At 39.7% G+C, this 15684-nt stretch overlaps 1 protein-coding gene and 1 pseudogene across 1 annotated transcript; both read right to left on the reverse strand.

The window, feature by feature from the left end:
- Positions 1 to 13376: 13376 nt before the first annotated feature.
- LOC147429218 (exocyst complex component EXO70A1-like) lies at positions 13377 to 14281 on the reverse strand. Its single transcript, XM_086495750.1, has one exon. The coding sequence runs from the start codon at positions 14091 to 14093 to the stop codon at positions 13377 to 13379; it is 717 nt and encodes a 238-aa protein (XP_086351876.1). The 5' UTR covers positions 14094 to 14281.
- LOC147429219 (exocyst complex component EXO70A1-like) lies at positions 14170 to 14645 on the reverse strand (annotated as a pseudogene).
- Between the last annotated feature and the right edge of the window lie 1039 nt (positions 14646 to 15684).

A 15684-nucleotide genomic window follows, 5' to 3' on the forward strand; every position in this document is an offset into this window, starting at 1 on the left:
AAACTTTGCAGATATTTTCTGTGACAAGGTTTGCAACTGCATATTATGTTCTTGCCACCTTGCATTAAGTGAAGCCTGCATTGATTTAAAGATTTGTTGATGGACGCTGGGGTGCATGGCTCAGCAAGTATTCTATCTACCAAGAGGCAGCTACAAGGTGTGTACAGCTTGTGAACTCACAATTTTTTTAGGGCAATGTAGAGAGAATTGTCACCCTAGCCAAACCATTTTGAGTAGTCGACAAATACTCTTTTGTCTTTGGTCGAGTCTATTGGTATATGTCAGAGTAATTGTACAAAGGAAGAGAGCATGCTGTCTTTGGTGCAAAGGACAAAGCTTTCATAATCACAGCTGTCAATAAGAGATGGGTGCAATTGCACAGACCGTTGCATGGTGCTGTATTTGTATTAGATCCTAAATTTCAAATGCAACAACAATCGGGAAATAAAGAAGTCATGAGTGACTTTAAAATAGTGTGCTCGCAACTATTAGGACAAGAGGATGGGAAGACTTCTTTTCATCAGCGAGTTGATTATGCTAATAGAACTAACATGTTCCAGGATCCATAGCATATAGATTCCATTGCACACACAAGTGCGCGTCTATGGCGGAAGGAGTATGGTGGGGAGAAAGTAAGATGCAACACATTGTTGTTAGGGTTCCATCTATTGCAACATCAAGTGGTCGCTGTGAGAGGAATTGGTCGGGTTTTGACTTTCTGCATACTAAGAAACAAAACCGGCGTCATCCTCAACGTGCTATTGATTTGGTTTTGTTTTTTGCAACATGAGACTCATTCATAAGCTAGTGAACATTGCGACAAGACCAACACAAAAGCACTATGCTGTTTTTCAAACCCATGAAGTCATAGCTGTGGAAGTAGATGATGACGATGATACAATATAAGGGGAAAACTCCAGAACCACTAGCATTGCCGCACATTAACAAAGGAAAATAGAAAGAGAAAATATTGCATGTGTGGCAATAACAGCGGCAAAGGACATGGTAGTGGTTTGACAACAATATACGGGGTAATAGAAGCGATAATATAGTCGCGATTATTATCGCGACATATTACCGTATATATTACCGTGTTTATTATTGCACATATTACCATGAATATTACCACGCATATTACCTCACATACTACCTCGCATATTACCTCACATATTACCGCCATACGAATTTTGAAAAATAAAGATGCTCATTTGGTTCATCCAATTTAGATGGCCTAGATGAGCATCTTTATTTTTGACCTGTATAAAGTTATCTGGTCTATGACTATCTTCATCAAGTACATAGTTCACATCAACAAATATTGGTCGCTTCTTCTTAATACTCTTCTCTCACAAGGAGCTCTATTTATTGTAGTGACTTTGTATACTCATCTTCGGCATTGAAGAGTGAGTCAAACCAACCAGTGATTTGGAAGCTGATGTAGTTGATGATTGACATACGAACCTTTGTGCATGATCATAGTTCTAGTACTAGGAGCACATTCATAACCTTTAAGATAAGCATCGTATTGGAAACTTTGTAGCATTTCCATTGTCATGTTTGTGCTGGCATCCATTTGGCATTCTCAATGATCATGCATTCTTCTCATTATGACATCTATGATAGGTAGATATAGATAGAAAATAGATTTAATTATCATTTATGAAGGTCAAATATGACCTATGGGACAAAAAAAAAACATTACAAAGTTCCTTCTGAATAACGGAAGATGGGTCTTTTAATTCATGATGAAGTGTGTGTGTGTATAGCCGGGGTATTAAAAATACCTCCTAAATGCACGTGCTATAGGTATTTTTGAAAAATGGACCCCCCCCCCTCGCCCCTCGCCCGCCGGTTGTTGGATACATCTCAAATTAAGAAGTAAGGGTCTAGCGAGGTGTGATAAAGGGAAGATAAGATGAAATGAACAAAACCTACGAAGGGGTAGGTGAGGAGGGAGCCAGTTTGAGAGTTCAAAACTCTTGGATAATGGCTTTACCTTCTTGATAAACTGACCATTTCCCTATTGAGTGTGCTTCTCACATCTTTGGAGTTCTTCCTTCGAGTTAGGCTGATGTTAGATCTTTTGCAAACCAAAATTTGGTGTCCTTGAGAAGCCGCAATTTCTCAAGGAGTTTGATTTGATCTGCGTTGGTCTCGAAGATTAGGATTGCATGGTTGGTAGGATGTTTGTGTGTAAGAGACGTGATTATGGATGACCCCATTGTACCATGTGGGATTTTGTTTGGATGTGAGCAAAGGAACTGTGGAACATTGAAGGCGATATCCTATTGGCATTGTCATTCACCTAGGGTGGACAATACACAATCTTCAACCTTATCAAAGATGATACTTGCACTTGGGTTTTGACCTCCTTTGTGAGGGTGGTATCTACTTCCATATTTGTGTTATTGAGCTTATGGTCCCCCTTCTCTTTCCAGTCACTTGGAAGCCTATGAATGCAAACACTGAGGGCAATATCCTACACTTGGGTTTTGACCTCCTTTGTTGAAGGTGGTCTCTACTTCCACCTTTGTGTTATTGAGCTTTATTTCCATCTCTTCCTTTTTGTGGTTCTCCACTATGGTGAGTCGAGCCTCGATGGAGATGAGTCTATGCTTCAGCTCCTCATTCTCCTTGCCAAGCTTCTTGACTTCATTTTGAAGACCTATGTGTTACATTGTTTGTCTTTGTTGGTGTTTCCACGACCCCAGAGAATGTAGACTTTCCTGGATATGAGGCTCAAGTGGCCATGATGGGCACAAGCTTCCTATGAAGAGACACAATGCATCACTACTAGAGAGTCACTGGCAACTTGAATAGAGTCAAAATTGGTTCTCAAGACAAGTCTCAAAGTTGAGGGAAACTCGGGCAAAGTCAAGGTTAGGCTAGTTCGATAAAGTTGTGGTTGTGGGTAGCTTCAACAAAGTCAACATTGTGCGAATGATTAGATGTGTGTGCAAGGCGGTGTTGGTTGGGAGGACAAGGTTGTGTTAACGCTATACCTAATCTCTACATGCTCTTTAGCTACTCCATCTACACCTCCCTCTAAACCCTAATTGCTTCTTAAATCCTAATCTTATATGTGTACCCTCGATTTAATCTCTATCTAAATTCTCTATGTATCCTCCCTCTCTACCTAGTTTACCTAAACTGTACACCCTCTCTATCTACTCTATCTATCTCGGTAATAGCATGAAGCACCCATATGGATTCATTGGTACTTATATAAAGTTCCTTGACATATTTTATCCTTGTTAAATGGTGGAGTTCGTGTAGTTCTATCTACTTGTGATTTTGTTAAGTACCAAAAAAACTCCATTGGGACTTGTGGAAAGTACCATGGAAAACATAATCAGAGTCAGATAATCAGAGTCAGGTGTTGAATCTTGAGAGTTGTACTTGTCAGGTAATATCCCAAAACTCTATGAACCACTTAGAAAGTTCACATGGTACATACATTGCACTTAAAAACCTAAATGCAAGGTTTAGTTTCACATTGCATACCTCTATACGGTCAGTGTCGTCTCTAATCTTTGAGTTTCTTGCATCAGCCCCTACAACTATCAATGCACTTGAGAGAGCAATGATCTTTGCATCAATTACCATTAGCTCAGAATCGAATACACCACATGCTCCTCCCTCCATGCTGTCTTTCAGTGTTTGAAGCTCGGTCAATTGCCCTTGAAGCACTGCTATAGCTGAAGATGTTCCCTCTATCTTCCACATTCTCTGACTTTTATCTTGTAGTTGCACTTGGACACACTCTCCAATGTAATCTTTCTTGTAGACAATATCTGCTCCACTTCCGCTAGGATTTGGAGATTAACGGAGCTGCAATTCAAAAATGAGTGAGGGCCCAAGCTGCAGGAAATAAAAGTTGCCTTGCATTTCAAAAAATGATAAAATCTTGAAGTGATGTTTTCAAATCTTGGTACCTTCTAATCCACTTAGACTAGACCCTCACACAATATGAAGTACCAAAGTGATCCATCAATTATTCCTCAAAACCTGACCACCTTTTCATGCTTTCACCCATCTACTCTCTATATACTCTCTATATCTACCCTTTCTCTCTACCCTCTAAACATAGAGCGAGCGCTAAATAGAGGTAAATCTTTACACTCTCTCTAGACCCTCTATCTATCTCTACACTCTATGAATCTTCTGTTTCTCTATCTACACCCTCTGTACTCCCTCTATCTACTCTATCCACATATCTCTCTAAACCCTAATCTCTTCCTAAATCCTTACCTTATCTATCTACCCTATACTTAATCTCTATCTACACTCTCTACATATCCTCCCTCTACCTAAACTTTACACTGTCTCTACCTACTCTATCCACACCTCTCTGATCTCTTCCTAAATCCTAATCTTATGTATTTACTCTATACCTAATCTCTATATCTACCCTCAGACTCTCTACCTTGTGAACATACAGAGAGCACTAAATAGAAATAAATCTCCACACTCTCTCACAGAGTGCAAATTAAGCATTGCCAACGCGGTAACTGAGATTTTTGCACCACTGTAAAGCGACATGCGTGCAAGACTTTGCATCATCTCGCCCTCTTTATCATTTCTAGCATCCCGTCAATATGAATGGGATGACTGAGGTTGGTCCGTAGTATTGTGTTCAATGTTGTCGTTTTCTATGTTCTCAATGATGGGATCCATGTCAAAGAATGCATCCAACATCTGCTCCATCTCTACTTCTTGAAATGCCACATTAGGTATTGGTTGGGAGGACTCAGTCGATCACTGCTCGTTTGAAAATTGTCTTCTCTGGGATGAATTTAAAGCAATATCTACTTGCGGAGTTTGACCTTCAGTCTATAGACCATGAGATCGATAACATAGGTCTTGTAGTTACTCAATCAGAAAGAGACCGTGGCTGCATATGTCTTGGTCGTAGATTTTTCATTTTTGAAATATCGGATGCTTGCAGTGCGTACAAGGACACGCCATCCTATTGTCCCATACTTTATCTACCAATGATGCAACAAATAATTAAAACACTCTAGTTGTTATAACTACACACTACTAAGTACATGACAATACGACAACCTCACATTTTCTAGCCAGGCTCGATCCCCGCAAACCTCGGTCTAGAGGTGCACAGAGATTAGAGTCACAGGGTAATAATCTCTTCTTTATTGATCAATGACTATATATTAAGATTCTTGAATTCTATGGTCACTTTGGAAGTCCGATTGCGTTTTTTTAACTATTTGCTACTAGCTCTAACAACCTCACATTATCTAGCCAGGCCGAATCCCCGCACACCTTGGTCTATAGATGCATGGAGATTAGGACCACAAGGTAATAATCTCGTCTTTATTGGTCAATGACTATATATTAAGGTTCTTGAAGTGTATATGCACTTTTGAAGTCCGATTAGCTGCTAGCTCGAGCTCTAACAATCTCACCTTCAACTATTTGTTGCTAGCTCGAACTCTAACATTCTCATGTCCAATCCCCGCACACCTTGGTCTAGAGGTGCACGAAGATTAGGACCACATGGTAAATGACTATATATTAGTGTTTTTGAAGTTTGTGTGCACCTAACCTAACCTACAACCTAAACTATAACCTAACCTTTAACCAAATTAAACCTAACCTATAGCTTCACCTATAACAAAACCTAGCCGAAGTTTGTTTGCGTTTTTTGAAGTATACGCGTCATTCTTGAAGTCCGTTAAATCAAATTTAGGAATTGTGCGAAAAATTTACTATAATGGGACTATTCTTCTTGTCTTTAGTTTTTCAAGAGAGGTAACTTGGTCTAGGATGCGCATTTTTTTGTTCCAGCTCTTGAATGAAATGATGCACTTGCAAGTGTGATTTGTAGACACCACTTTATATGGAACATGCAACAATTATCAGACATATACTACATTTGAAGCTCAAAGTCTCAGTTCCACTTCATGCTCCTAGACAGATCCTTCTTTGGCATCTCGGAGGTCGTTTGGTAGTGCATTTATCAAATTAATCCACTTTGTATCAGCAAAAAGAAAAAGAAGGAACTTATTCTCATGAGGCTAGCATCGAAAGAAGCAAGAAAATCTTCAATTTTAAGACTGTGCTTCTCCCAAAACAAAGATTGTAACAAACATCATCTTGAGGGCACAAATCTAGGCTACAGATCCCTGCAAATGCATGAGTTTCAAGATTTTGTCTATTCTACTTGTCTCAAACATGGAGGCTAGTGTGTTGGGTTGTGGGTTAAGCCTCTGTGCCAATGCTTAATCCTCAAACTTGAGGGTAAGGCACAAGGCTCTAAAGTCTAGAGGAGAATTGTTTGTGTCAAACATGAAGGATAGAGAGTTGAATTGTGGTTTGAGGCTCTTTTCCAATGCTCAAGGCTCAAACTTGAGGGCGAGGCACAAGGACCTAAAATGCAGAGAAGCACCACTTCTCTAATGTGACATTCAAATTTAAAAAACATTGTGAGTTGTGGTGGTGCTATCGTGCTCCAAACATACAAGACATGACAAAACTCAAACTTTGAAATGAGTAATGACAACATAAAAAGGGAAGCCATTTCAATTCACTTAGGGCTAGCCACATACAGTTAATGTCTTAGGACTAGTGTTGGTTTAGCCGCTAATAGATGGCCATATTTTGGAGTTTTAGAGTGCGCTATGTAAAGTTGCTTAGGTTTGGCTGCTCCAAATTGGATCAGTGTAGAATTTTTCCATTTCAATCTGCTTAGGGCTAGCCGCTTAAGGTAATAGATGGCGCACTGTGTTTAAATCCGCTAAGATAAAGAGCTCTAAAATAGATTAGGGTATTGTTAAGCCATTAAGTCTGCTAAGGGTTATCGGCTTTAGATTAGCGACTTTTGTTTTGGCCGCTAATACATTACTATATTTAGAGCATTAGGGTAGGCTATGTAAATCCCCTTAGGTTTGGTAACTTTTGATTTGGTCGCTCCAAATCCAATTAGTATTGTAGCGCTTGGCCATTTCAATCTGCTAATAGGTTTAGAGGGTTATGGTTTAGACATCAATTTTAATTGTCTGAACACAACGTCCATCTATAATCTCAACATAAGTTAAATTAACATATAACCTAACCTAACTTTTTACATACAACCTATAGCCTAACCTAACTTAACCTATAACCTAGCTTCTTGCCTAAACCTGACCTATAATCTAGATAACCTATCCTATAACCTATAGCCTAACTTATAACTTAATTTAACCTTTAATTTAAACCTAACCTAACATGAATTAACGTATAACCTAACATATAGCCTATATATTGGCTTAACCTAACATATAACCTAAACTAAACCCAATTAAAACATAAAACCTAAACCTTATCAAGCGCATAATTTCAGAAACGACATAATTAAAACGAAATTTCATCAAAACAAGTTTTCTTCATAAACCAAAACAAAATTTCTTCCTATTTAAAAACGAAATTTCACAACACAAACCATAATTTCTTTTAAAGCATTGAAAGTTTAAAGTATGAAATTTTCTTTTATCAACAATATACAAATTAATTTAACTGAATTTAATTGCATTAAAAATTAAAGCACTCACATGCGGCCTATTTGAGCAAGAAAAGTGTCGTAAACGTCCTCGAACCTGCAAAAAACGCACACACACACACACACCATGTTAAACACTAAAACCCTAAATTCTAAACCCTAAATCTACATGTAAACTTTAAAACAATCCTACCTTAGTGCTATGGAGTAGTCCACGAGTAAGATTAGCACCTCCAACAACTTGTTTTGCAACAGATTTGCAAGAGGTGAGAAGGAAGAGAGCAAGAGAGAAGGCACAAGAATAAGAGAAATGCGCAAGGAAAGCCAGCAGATTTGTTTTTACAGGGTTCGATGGTACAGAAATCGGTATAGGCATCGGAATAGGTATTGAGTCACGCATCGAAAAGTAATGTGGAACAGGCGTCGAAAGATACATCGAAAGAGCCGTCAAAAATTCAAAAATATTTATAAAAAAAAACTGCATCTCCCTCCATACTTAGCTACACATATACCGACGCCCGCCATTGGCGCCGGTAATTTGACATCGGAATTGAAGTGACCACTTGTAGTGATAGAATTGAAGTCTATCTGTGCAAGGTACACATGCTGGAGGACTCCTCTTTCTTTAAAGAATTCTTTAATGTTTGGTGCATAGGAATGGATAGGTACCTGACTAATTAAGTCCACTAGTCCATGATCCACAACCTTAGTCAATCCCCACTTACCACCTCACACTCACACATGTTTTTTGTTATTTAATTACTACCACCTTCTTTCAACATTTAAAACAATAGTCCATTTTAACTTTCCAGCACAGTGATACATTAAAACAAGTATTGAAATTAGTTTTAAAAAATATTCCTTTACAAAACAAGCATATTTAAACTTAAGACAAGGTATAGTCACTTAGAAGAATATTCATTGAAAAACCTAACCAATACTCAACTTATCTCAAGCACACCTATACATGGATGAAAAACGGCACCTTCCTTATTCATAGTCTAAGGTGGAAAAACATCACCCCAAGTTTGGGATGCCCATGCGCCAAAACCAATTTCCCATACAACTAGGTTGTTCCTGTAGGATAAAATGATATCCTAAGATATATACACAAACATATACATATATTGGGTAAAGACTCATCGTACATGGGGCTATCTTACACATCCGTTTACTAAAAAAGATCCACTCATCACTTGAAGTGAACCTATTTCAAGGAATCAGAGGTGTCTTGAGACAAGTTGTCTTAAGGATGATCAATCCTTTCTTTCCTAGATCAAATAGGCTAACACAACTGATTCTTTCCTATATTACAAACAATTGTATGTTGGATTCTTCAAAGATATTCTCCCAATGTTTAAGTTATTTTATCACTTCCTAAGGTGTTATCCACTCTTTAATGGAAACAATGTTATCACTTAAAAAGAATTTGAATTACTTATAACTTAAATTATAATTAAGATCCACTTAGGACTTGTTAGGTATCTGCTCAAGCTCTAGGGCATGAACATTCTTGTTTATAGGCCTACTGTTGGTATGGACTCGTGATCATTTGAGGCCTTGGTCCTCATTATTGTAATATTGACATATTCTTTAGCTGGTTGGTTTACATGGCTCCTCTTGGGAGCCATGCATTTTATTACTAGGGAAATTATCAAAACCTGCTTTTATCATTCCATAACGTACTTTCATGACTTAACCTAATTTGTGGACCCTTATGGTAACTTAATTGGTTATAGAAGGTTTAATATCGTTCTTGCAAATATTTATCTTAGTTTAGCCATAAGAATCCATGACTAATTTTTGAAAACCTACTTGCTAACCCTCTTCTTTAAAAAAGTAGTTAGAATTAGTAACTTCTCCACATAGTAATTTTCTAATTGTTTATATATGTAAGACATTTTTATCCTAGCTTCCTTATAGAATTTCTAGGCTCCACAAATTATCTTATAATCTTCTAATATTTTTCCTAATTTTCACTTTTTAATCAAGGCCAAAAATGGCTTATGTTTTTCTTAATATTTATTATAGTAACTATCTCAACTTTCTAAAATTGTATTATACCTCTAGTAGTTATCTCAAAAACTTTTAAAAGGATTTACTATTTATCCCCATTAGTGTTTAGACAAAAACAAGGTTTTTAGGCCAAGATAGTTACTAAACCTAATGAACCAACTATGATCTAATTATCACCTATTCAATCGGCCTAGGCTACACTGCATTTGAGAAATTTTTCCTGGATTTTTGCTTCTTGATTTTGGTCCACCCTCTTTCCAAATTTATCGCTTCCCTGTATGTCACAAACCCATCTGCTTTGACTTTATCACAAACCTCCTCATGCATGCAAATCATAAACTTGCTCAATTTTAAATAACTAATATTTTGTGTAGCCATAACCTGTATCAACTATCTCCAAAGGGCTTTGAATTCCCACTCAAATGCTCAACATCCTTCGTCCAAGCTTTGTTTAAGACCATCCATCTTCCGTTTTACTTCATGTAGCTATACATCCGACACATATTGGCATCAAAAATATGCTTTAAAAGTCATCCAATCTGTCTTTTCTTCATCTCACAAACATCGTACTATATCATTTCTTTGTCACGAACCAAGAGTGGAAAAACATGAACCACACCTTCTTCTCTCGTCAGTCTGCTCTCTAGCACAAACATCCCATAATCCTACAGCCAAGTTTTCCGGATCTTCCACCCCTATGAAAGTGGGAAAACCTATCCTTCCATATTTAACAACACATGATCTTTAAAATCTGCACTTCATAAGCTCCAAAACCACAATTTCACCTTCAAATAAAATAAATCATCATACTCCTCCATGAGGGCACCAAAAGATGGCAAGGAGCAACGGGAAGACAGCCATAAACACAACATAGATGCCTCTCTATATCCTAGGTACTCAGATCACCCCGGCCCACTAGAATCACAATCAAAACTACACATCTTAGCAAGAACATCACGTGCATACCAATGCATACATGTTTTGCACCATCAACGAACATCCATGGAAATTTTTCTTGTTTCTAGCAATCTCGATATGAAACACTTTGAGTGGAGCAAAGATGAGAATGGGGGAAAGGGAGGGGAAAAGGAATAGGAATTGGCTATGGTTTGCTCCAAGAAACCCAAACCCAACTTACAAACACCGTAAGAGCCACCACCACCAGCTCCATCGGTAAAACCTCAATGAGATAAGGAAAACCTCAGGCAACAGTTGGCTCTTCCTCTACGAAGCTCTCCTCATTGAGACATCAAGAAATCTTCTCTCGTTGGATTTCTCGTTGGCCCCAAAGCATTCCAAAAAAACTTTGTCAAGAACTCCCCTCTTGAACTAAGCTCCCCCCCTCAAAATGCAAAGAAATTGGCCCTTATAGGGTGTGGGTGTATTTTTCTATTTTTCCCATAACCTTTTCTACTTTTAACACTCACTTTACATGCGACTAACCATTTGATTTTTTTGGCCTTGCTTGAGCTCCAAGTTCCATGCATGAGGGATCCCCATGCAGAGCAGTAGCGCCTAACGCTATTGGTGGGAGCCCCCTTTCATCTCCAAAAATTAGGCACCTTTAAGGGAAGTGGAAACATTAGTCATGTCATCATGTTTTTGCATTCTACACAGCCACTATTTACAACATTGCACTACAAAAATATGTTGGCTAACACCCCTAGCGATGCCTAGAACGGTTGTGCACACCCACAATGCCAAACACCATAGCACACAAGCTTGATAGAGCTTTCTCCTTTGATTCACTAAGTAGAGGGCATGCTCCAACATATAAAGGGTTCACCCCTTCGTGTGCCCTTTGTATGCATGTGGTATTTTTTACAGACACATGGTGGCGTCACATTGCATGGTCCTCCAAGCTTTTCAAATTTCAAAAAAAAAACCTTCATTTTTTCCACAAGCTTCAACCACTTGCTGTTTGATGTCTAGGGGTCCAATTATCGAGCCGCAAAAATCGACCAAAATCTCCCCTTGTTGGCTACAAACTCCCCCGCCTTAGCTAGAGTTTGAATTTTTTGGGTCCTCCAGTCAAGGTTGCAAACTTGTCAAAAAACCAATAGATTCCTCCCGATTGACAACCATCGCTAAATCCAAATTGATATATCTTGTTGATTTAGACTCCAATTGACATGTCATCAACTTATATGGTCTCCATATACTACATAATTTATAGAAAAATCCTAGAAAGGCTACAAGAACCTCAGCTCACCAATTGAGGTGACAAAATTGACACAAAACTAGTTCCTGGTGAATCTTTAACTGCATATATATCTTTGCCATCTAGTGACGATCAAAAATGTTTGACATGCACCATATATGAGCACTTTATGTCCATGCATTTGATCCATCTCTGATCCCTCATCTTCAACTGTCCAATCCGGTACGGATCCTTAAACCACTTAAAATTTTAACCGCCATATCTTGCACACTCTAGCTCCGTCTGGGGACCCATTTGGAACGGTTTACAGAGCACTTGAAGCACTACATCCTAGAGAAAAAAATTTGGCACTTTTGATACCTTTACTTCTACTTTATATTCCATTTAGCCCATTTTGGGGCCCTTTTGGCCTTAAAAAAGCCATCAAGTATACATTTCCGCTATCTCATGCTCGCCCAAGTCTTTGTATGTGCTTTAGCACTTTTCCCTCAACCTATCAACATACATACTATTGCTTGTTCCTTCTGTTATGCACTACTAGCCATAGGGGGGGTTTGTGAGGGACTAATAATTGACGGGCGTCGTTTAACCGATGACGAACGTGTCGCATAGACAAGGTTTCAGTCATATAAGCAAGGATATTTTTTTAAAAAAAAATCGTCTGTCGCATAAACAACGGCTGTCGTTGCATTATCGACGGATTGAATTTGTAGCCGTGGCATAATCGACGCTTCAAATTGAGCCTTGCTTAAGCGACGCAGAGAAACGAGGCTCCTAGCGACGCCTGCACACTGCCCTTCTCTCATGCGAGGAGGCATTTCTATATTATTGTTGCAAAGCCTTTCAAACGTGACTCGCGGGAAATTATACACAGTACCCAGCTCCACGGCAGCGCTACAACGATATACGCAAAAGAAGAGCAGGTACCCCCCCCCCCCCCCCCCCCCCCCCCCCCCCCCCCCCCTTCTTCTTCATCACTTGCCTCTTTAGTGAAAAATGCAATACTGCAGGTTTATGTGTGTGACCAAACGGGTAGGAGAGAGAGGAACTTCTGTTAACGTTGGTGAGAGGGAGGGGATCTATGAATCTGGGTCTTGAAGACTGATTATGGTCTCCTAAAAATAGCTGGAATTAGGGGGTGCTATGCTAGCAGAGGGGGAGTTCAACCACTGTCTCGATGCCTGGGCTCACCAAAATGAGAACAAGATATGTTCAAACAAGCTTGTCAGCACTCCATGTTGACAAAGGAGGCTTGAGTAACTTACTTGGATAATAGAAGCCAAGGGGTGACGAAGTATGCTACTCATGTTTTCCTCAATCAAGCTTGTCGATAACCCAAAAACAAGAAAGGAAAAAGCAACTAATACTGAGCCGAGAAGCCCAGATGGTGACAAAATGTGCTACTCAAAATATGCTTAAAGAAGCTTGTCAACACAAGAAAACAGGGCCTGCATGCATGGAAAATTGATCCTTCTCAGCTCAGGAAGTTTGATTAGCCATCGGACCTGCAACTACTACTGCTACCTTCACCAACCTTTATGCCCCTACCTTGGAGGCAACTGCTCAACAAGGCAATGGCTACACACACAAATGTGGAAAATCTAAAATCAGTGAACTCCTTCAACTAAGACAGGCTCAACAACAACCATACCAATGCTTAACACTAATGCTATAGGTTTAATTTCACTCAAGTAAAAATCATACAACACTAACAGTGGTTGGGTGTGCAATGGCAGCTGACCCATTCAATTTCTTATCAGACCCACTGAGAATTCTCAGAGATCGCCCTTGAAAGAGGCTTCCAAGTATCCTTTCCAAGCTCTGTGCAGAATACTTCACATACTTGCTCTTAGTGCCATCTTGTTCTAACAAAGGTCCATAGTTCTGAAGGTAAGTTCTGTAAGCTGGGACTACTAATTTCACCACCTTTATACCGATCCTTTCTCGCAGCTCTGCATCCACAAGAATCCACTTCACATGCATCTGATAAAGCTCCTCAAATGCTGCATGGAATGCCTTGAGCTTGGTCTTGAGGAGGTCTCGAGTCGCGGCACGGCTACCTGTCAAGGTCGTAACCCCTGGTATATTCAGATGATGAATTATCTTTGCCCAGCCGTCCTTCATATACATAGAGATATTAATCTCAGCTTGATGTTGTTGCTCTTTAAGCCAAGACTTACCCAGAAGAACCTTGAACTCTAATGCTTGGCAATTCATAGCAAGGTACCAAAAGTTATTGCAAAGGAAGAGATGATACAAGACTGGGTCCTCCTTGAAAGACTTTGCCCATTCATTGACATTTAGCACAAGTGCATTCATCACACTTAGGACCGCTTTAGAAAGTAGAGTTTCTGTGCTTGTCTTGTCCTGAACATTATCTTTCCAACTTCGATATATTATAAGCACCTTGGTCATGATCGGTCCATAGAAATCTCCAACCAAGTGCTTGACATATCCTATCACAAAGCTCAAAACCTTTGGCAGACTGCCATCAATGGGTGCCTTCGAGCCTCTCTAATTCTCTATTTGCTGCTTTAGCTCCAAAAAAATGTCATGAGCACCTTGCACTATCAACTTCAGTAAACCTTTGATCCTCTGTTGAACATCCTTGCATCTTGGGCCCCCAAAGAGCCTTTCAAACAATGTTCTCAAGTTAGTCATGGCTTCAAACATGTCAACAAGCTTGAAGAGTTTCTGTGGTTCATCTGGATTGTTTACTGCTACTTCCCCAAAATGTAAAAGCTCCAGTAAACCTCCAGACATGACAATTTTGCCAAAGTTGCCTTCCCAATCTTCAAAGGCAATCTTTCCAAAAACCTGACTACAAAGCTGATACTCTGGTTCACAGATTGACTTAACAACTACCTCCATATGTTGTGTCCATGGGCCAATGTACATTCCTAAGCTTTACCAATCAACCTTTGAGCCAGACTTAATTTGCAAAAAATTAAGTGGTAGAGCCTTCATACTCTCTCTAAAAACTCGCACGCGAGTTTAAATGAAAATTTCCATACTTCTATGGGTCCTTCCATTGGAGACCATCTTTTGCATGATTAGGTGCAAGCTCTTCAAATTCTATGATTGACACTTTCTGTCGCTCCTAGAATCAGACTTCCTTAACACTTCAGTAAAAAGAGGAGGGACTAGCAAGCTATCAACAGAAAGGATTCTCTCAAATTCACCCTCCAGCCTGTCTAGGGACACGGAGTGAAGTCCTCCATCAAGCTTAGCCCAATCTCCGCTGGACTGACACGCTTGCAGAAGCTTGAGATGAGATGAAATTCTTTTCATAGGTGCATCTTGAAGGACCTCATTATAATCTAAAAAATCAACAAATTTCTTAAGCCATTCAATGGCCATAGGGCAATTTTGAGACAGAAAGCAGATAGCCTCCTCAAGGGGGGAGATGAGACTAATGTAGCCGATGAGATCATGCTAGGGATCACATAAGAGAGAGTGCTTGAGGTCATGCATGGCATTCAAGACTTTCAGCGCGGCAAATGCAGGGGCAACAGCTTTGTCAATGACACCAGAGACATTGTAAAACCCTCCTCCGAAGGCCCCACTCTCGTCGGCAAGAGTGGTCTACTTTTGAATTGCACAAAGTTGTACAATGCGTATGCAATGGACTGATGCAACCTGGGACCTGCCGATGACGACGACGGTGATGACGATGACGAATTTAGGGCTGAAATTTGTGGTCTTCTAACTGCTGAAATTCTGCAAATCTTTGGGCTGTTTCGGGTGGCTGAAAATGACTGTTTTACTGCGTTTTTATGGCTGAAAATGGGGGTTCTCTGCAATGATTCAAGGGGTTGATCTGGTACTGTGTCTAATGCTGAAAACGCTGCTGCAAGTGCTTTATCAACGGCTGATCTGGGGTAATCCCTTCAGGGGTGAGAGAGAAGAGAGTAGCAATGGCTGGGGTAATCCCTTCAGGGTTGAGAGAGAAGGGAGTAGCGATGGCTGATCTGGCTCCATAGCACAGAAAACGCATCCTGAGAGG

This window comes from Adiantum capillus-veneris, chromosome 22 (assembly GCF_014529385.1).
Source record: "Adiantum capillus-veneris isolate H3 chromosome 22, ASM1452938v2, whole genome shotgun sequence".
NCBI classification, from domain to species: Eukaryota; Viridiplantae; Streptophyta; class Polypodiopsida; order Polypodiales; family Pteridaceae; genus Adiantum; species Adiantum capillus-veneris.

Coding starts and splice junctions, on each gene's coding strand:
- LOC147429218 (XM_086495750.1), bottom strand. CDS start 14,093: ATGACCAAGGTGCTTATAATATATCGAAGTTGGAAAGATAATGTTCAG.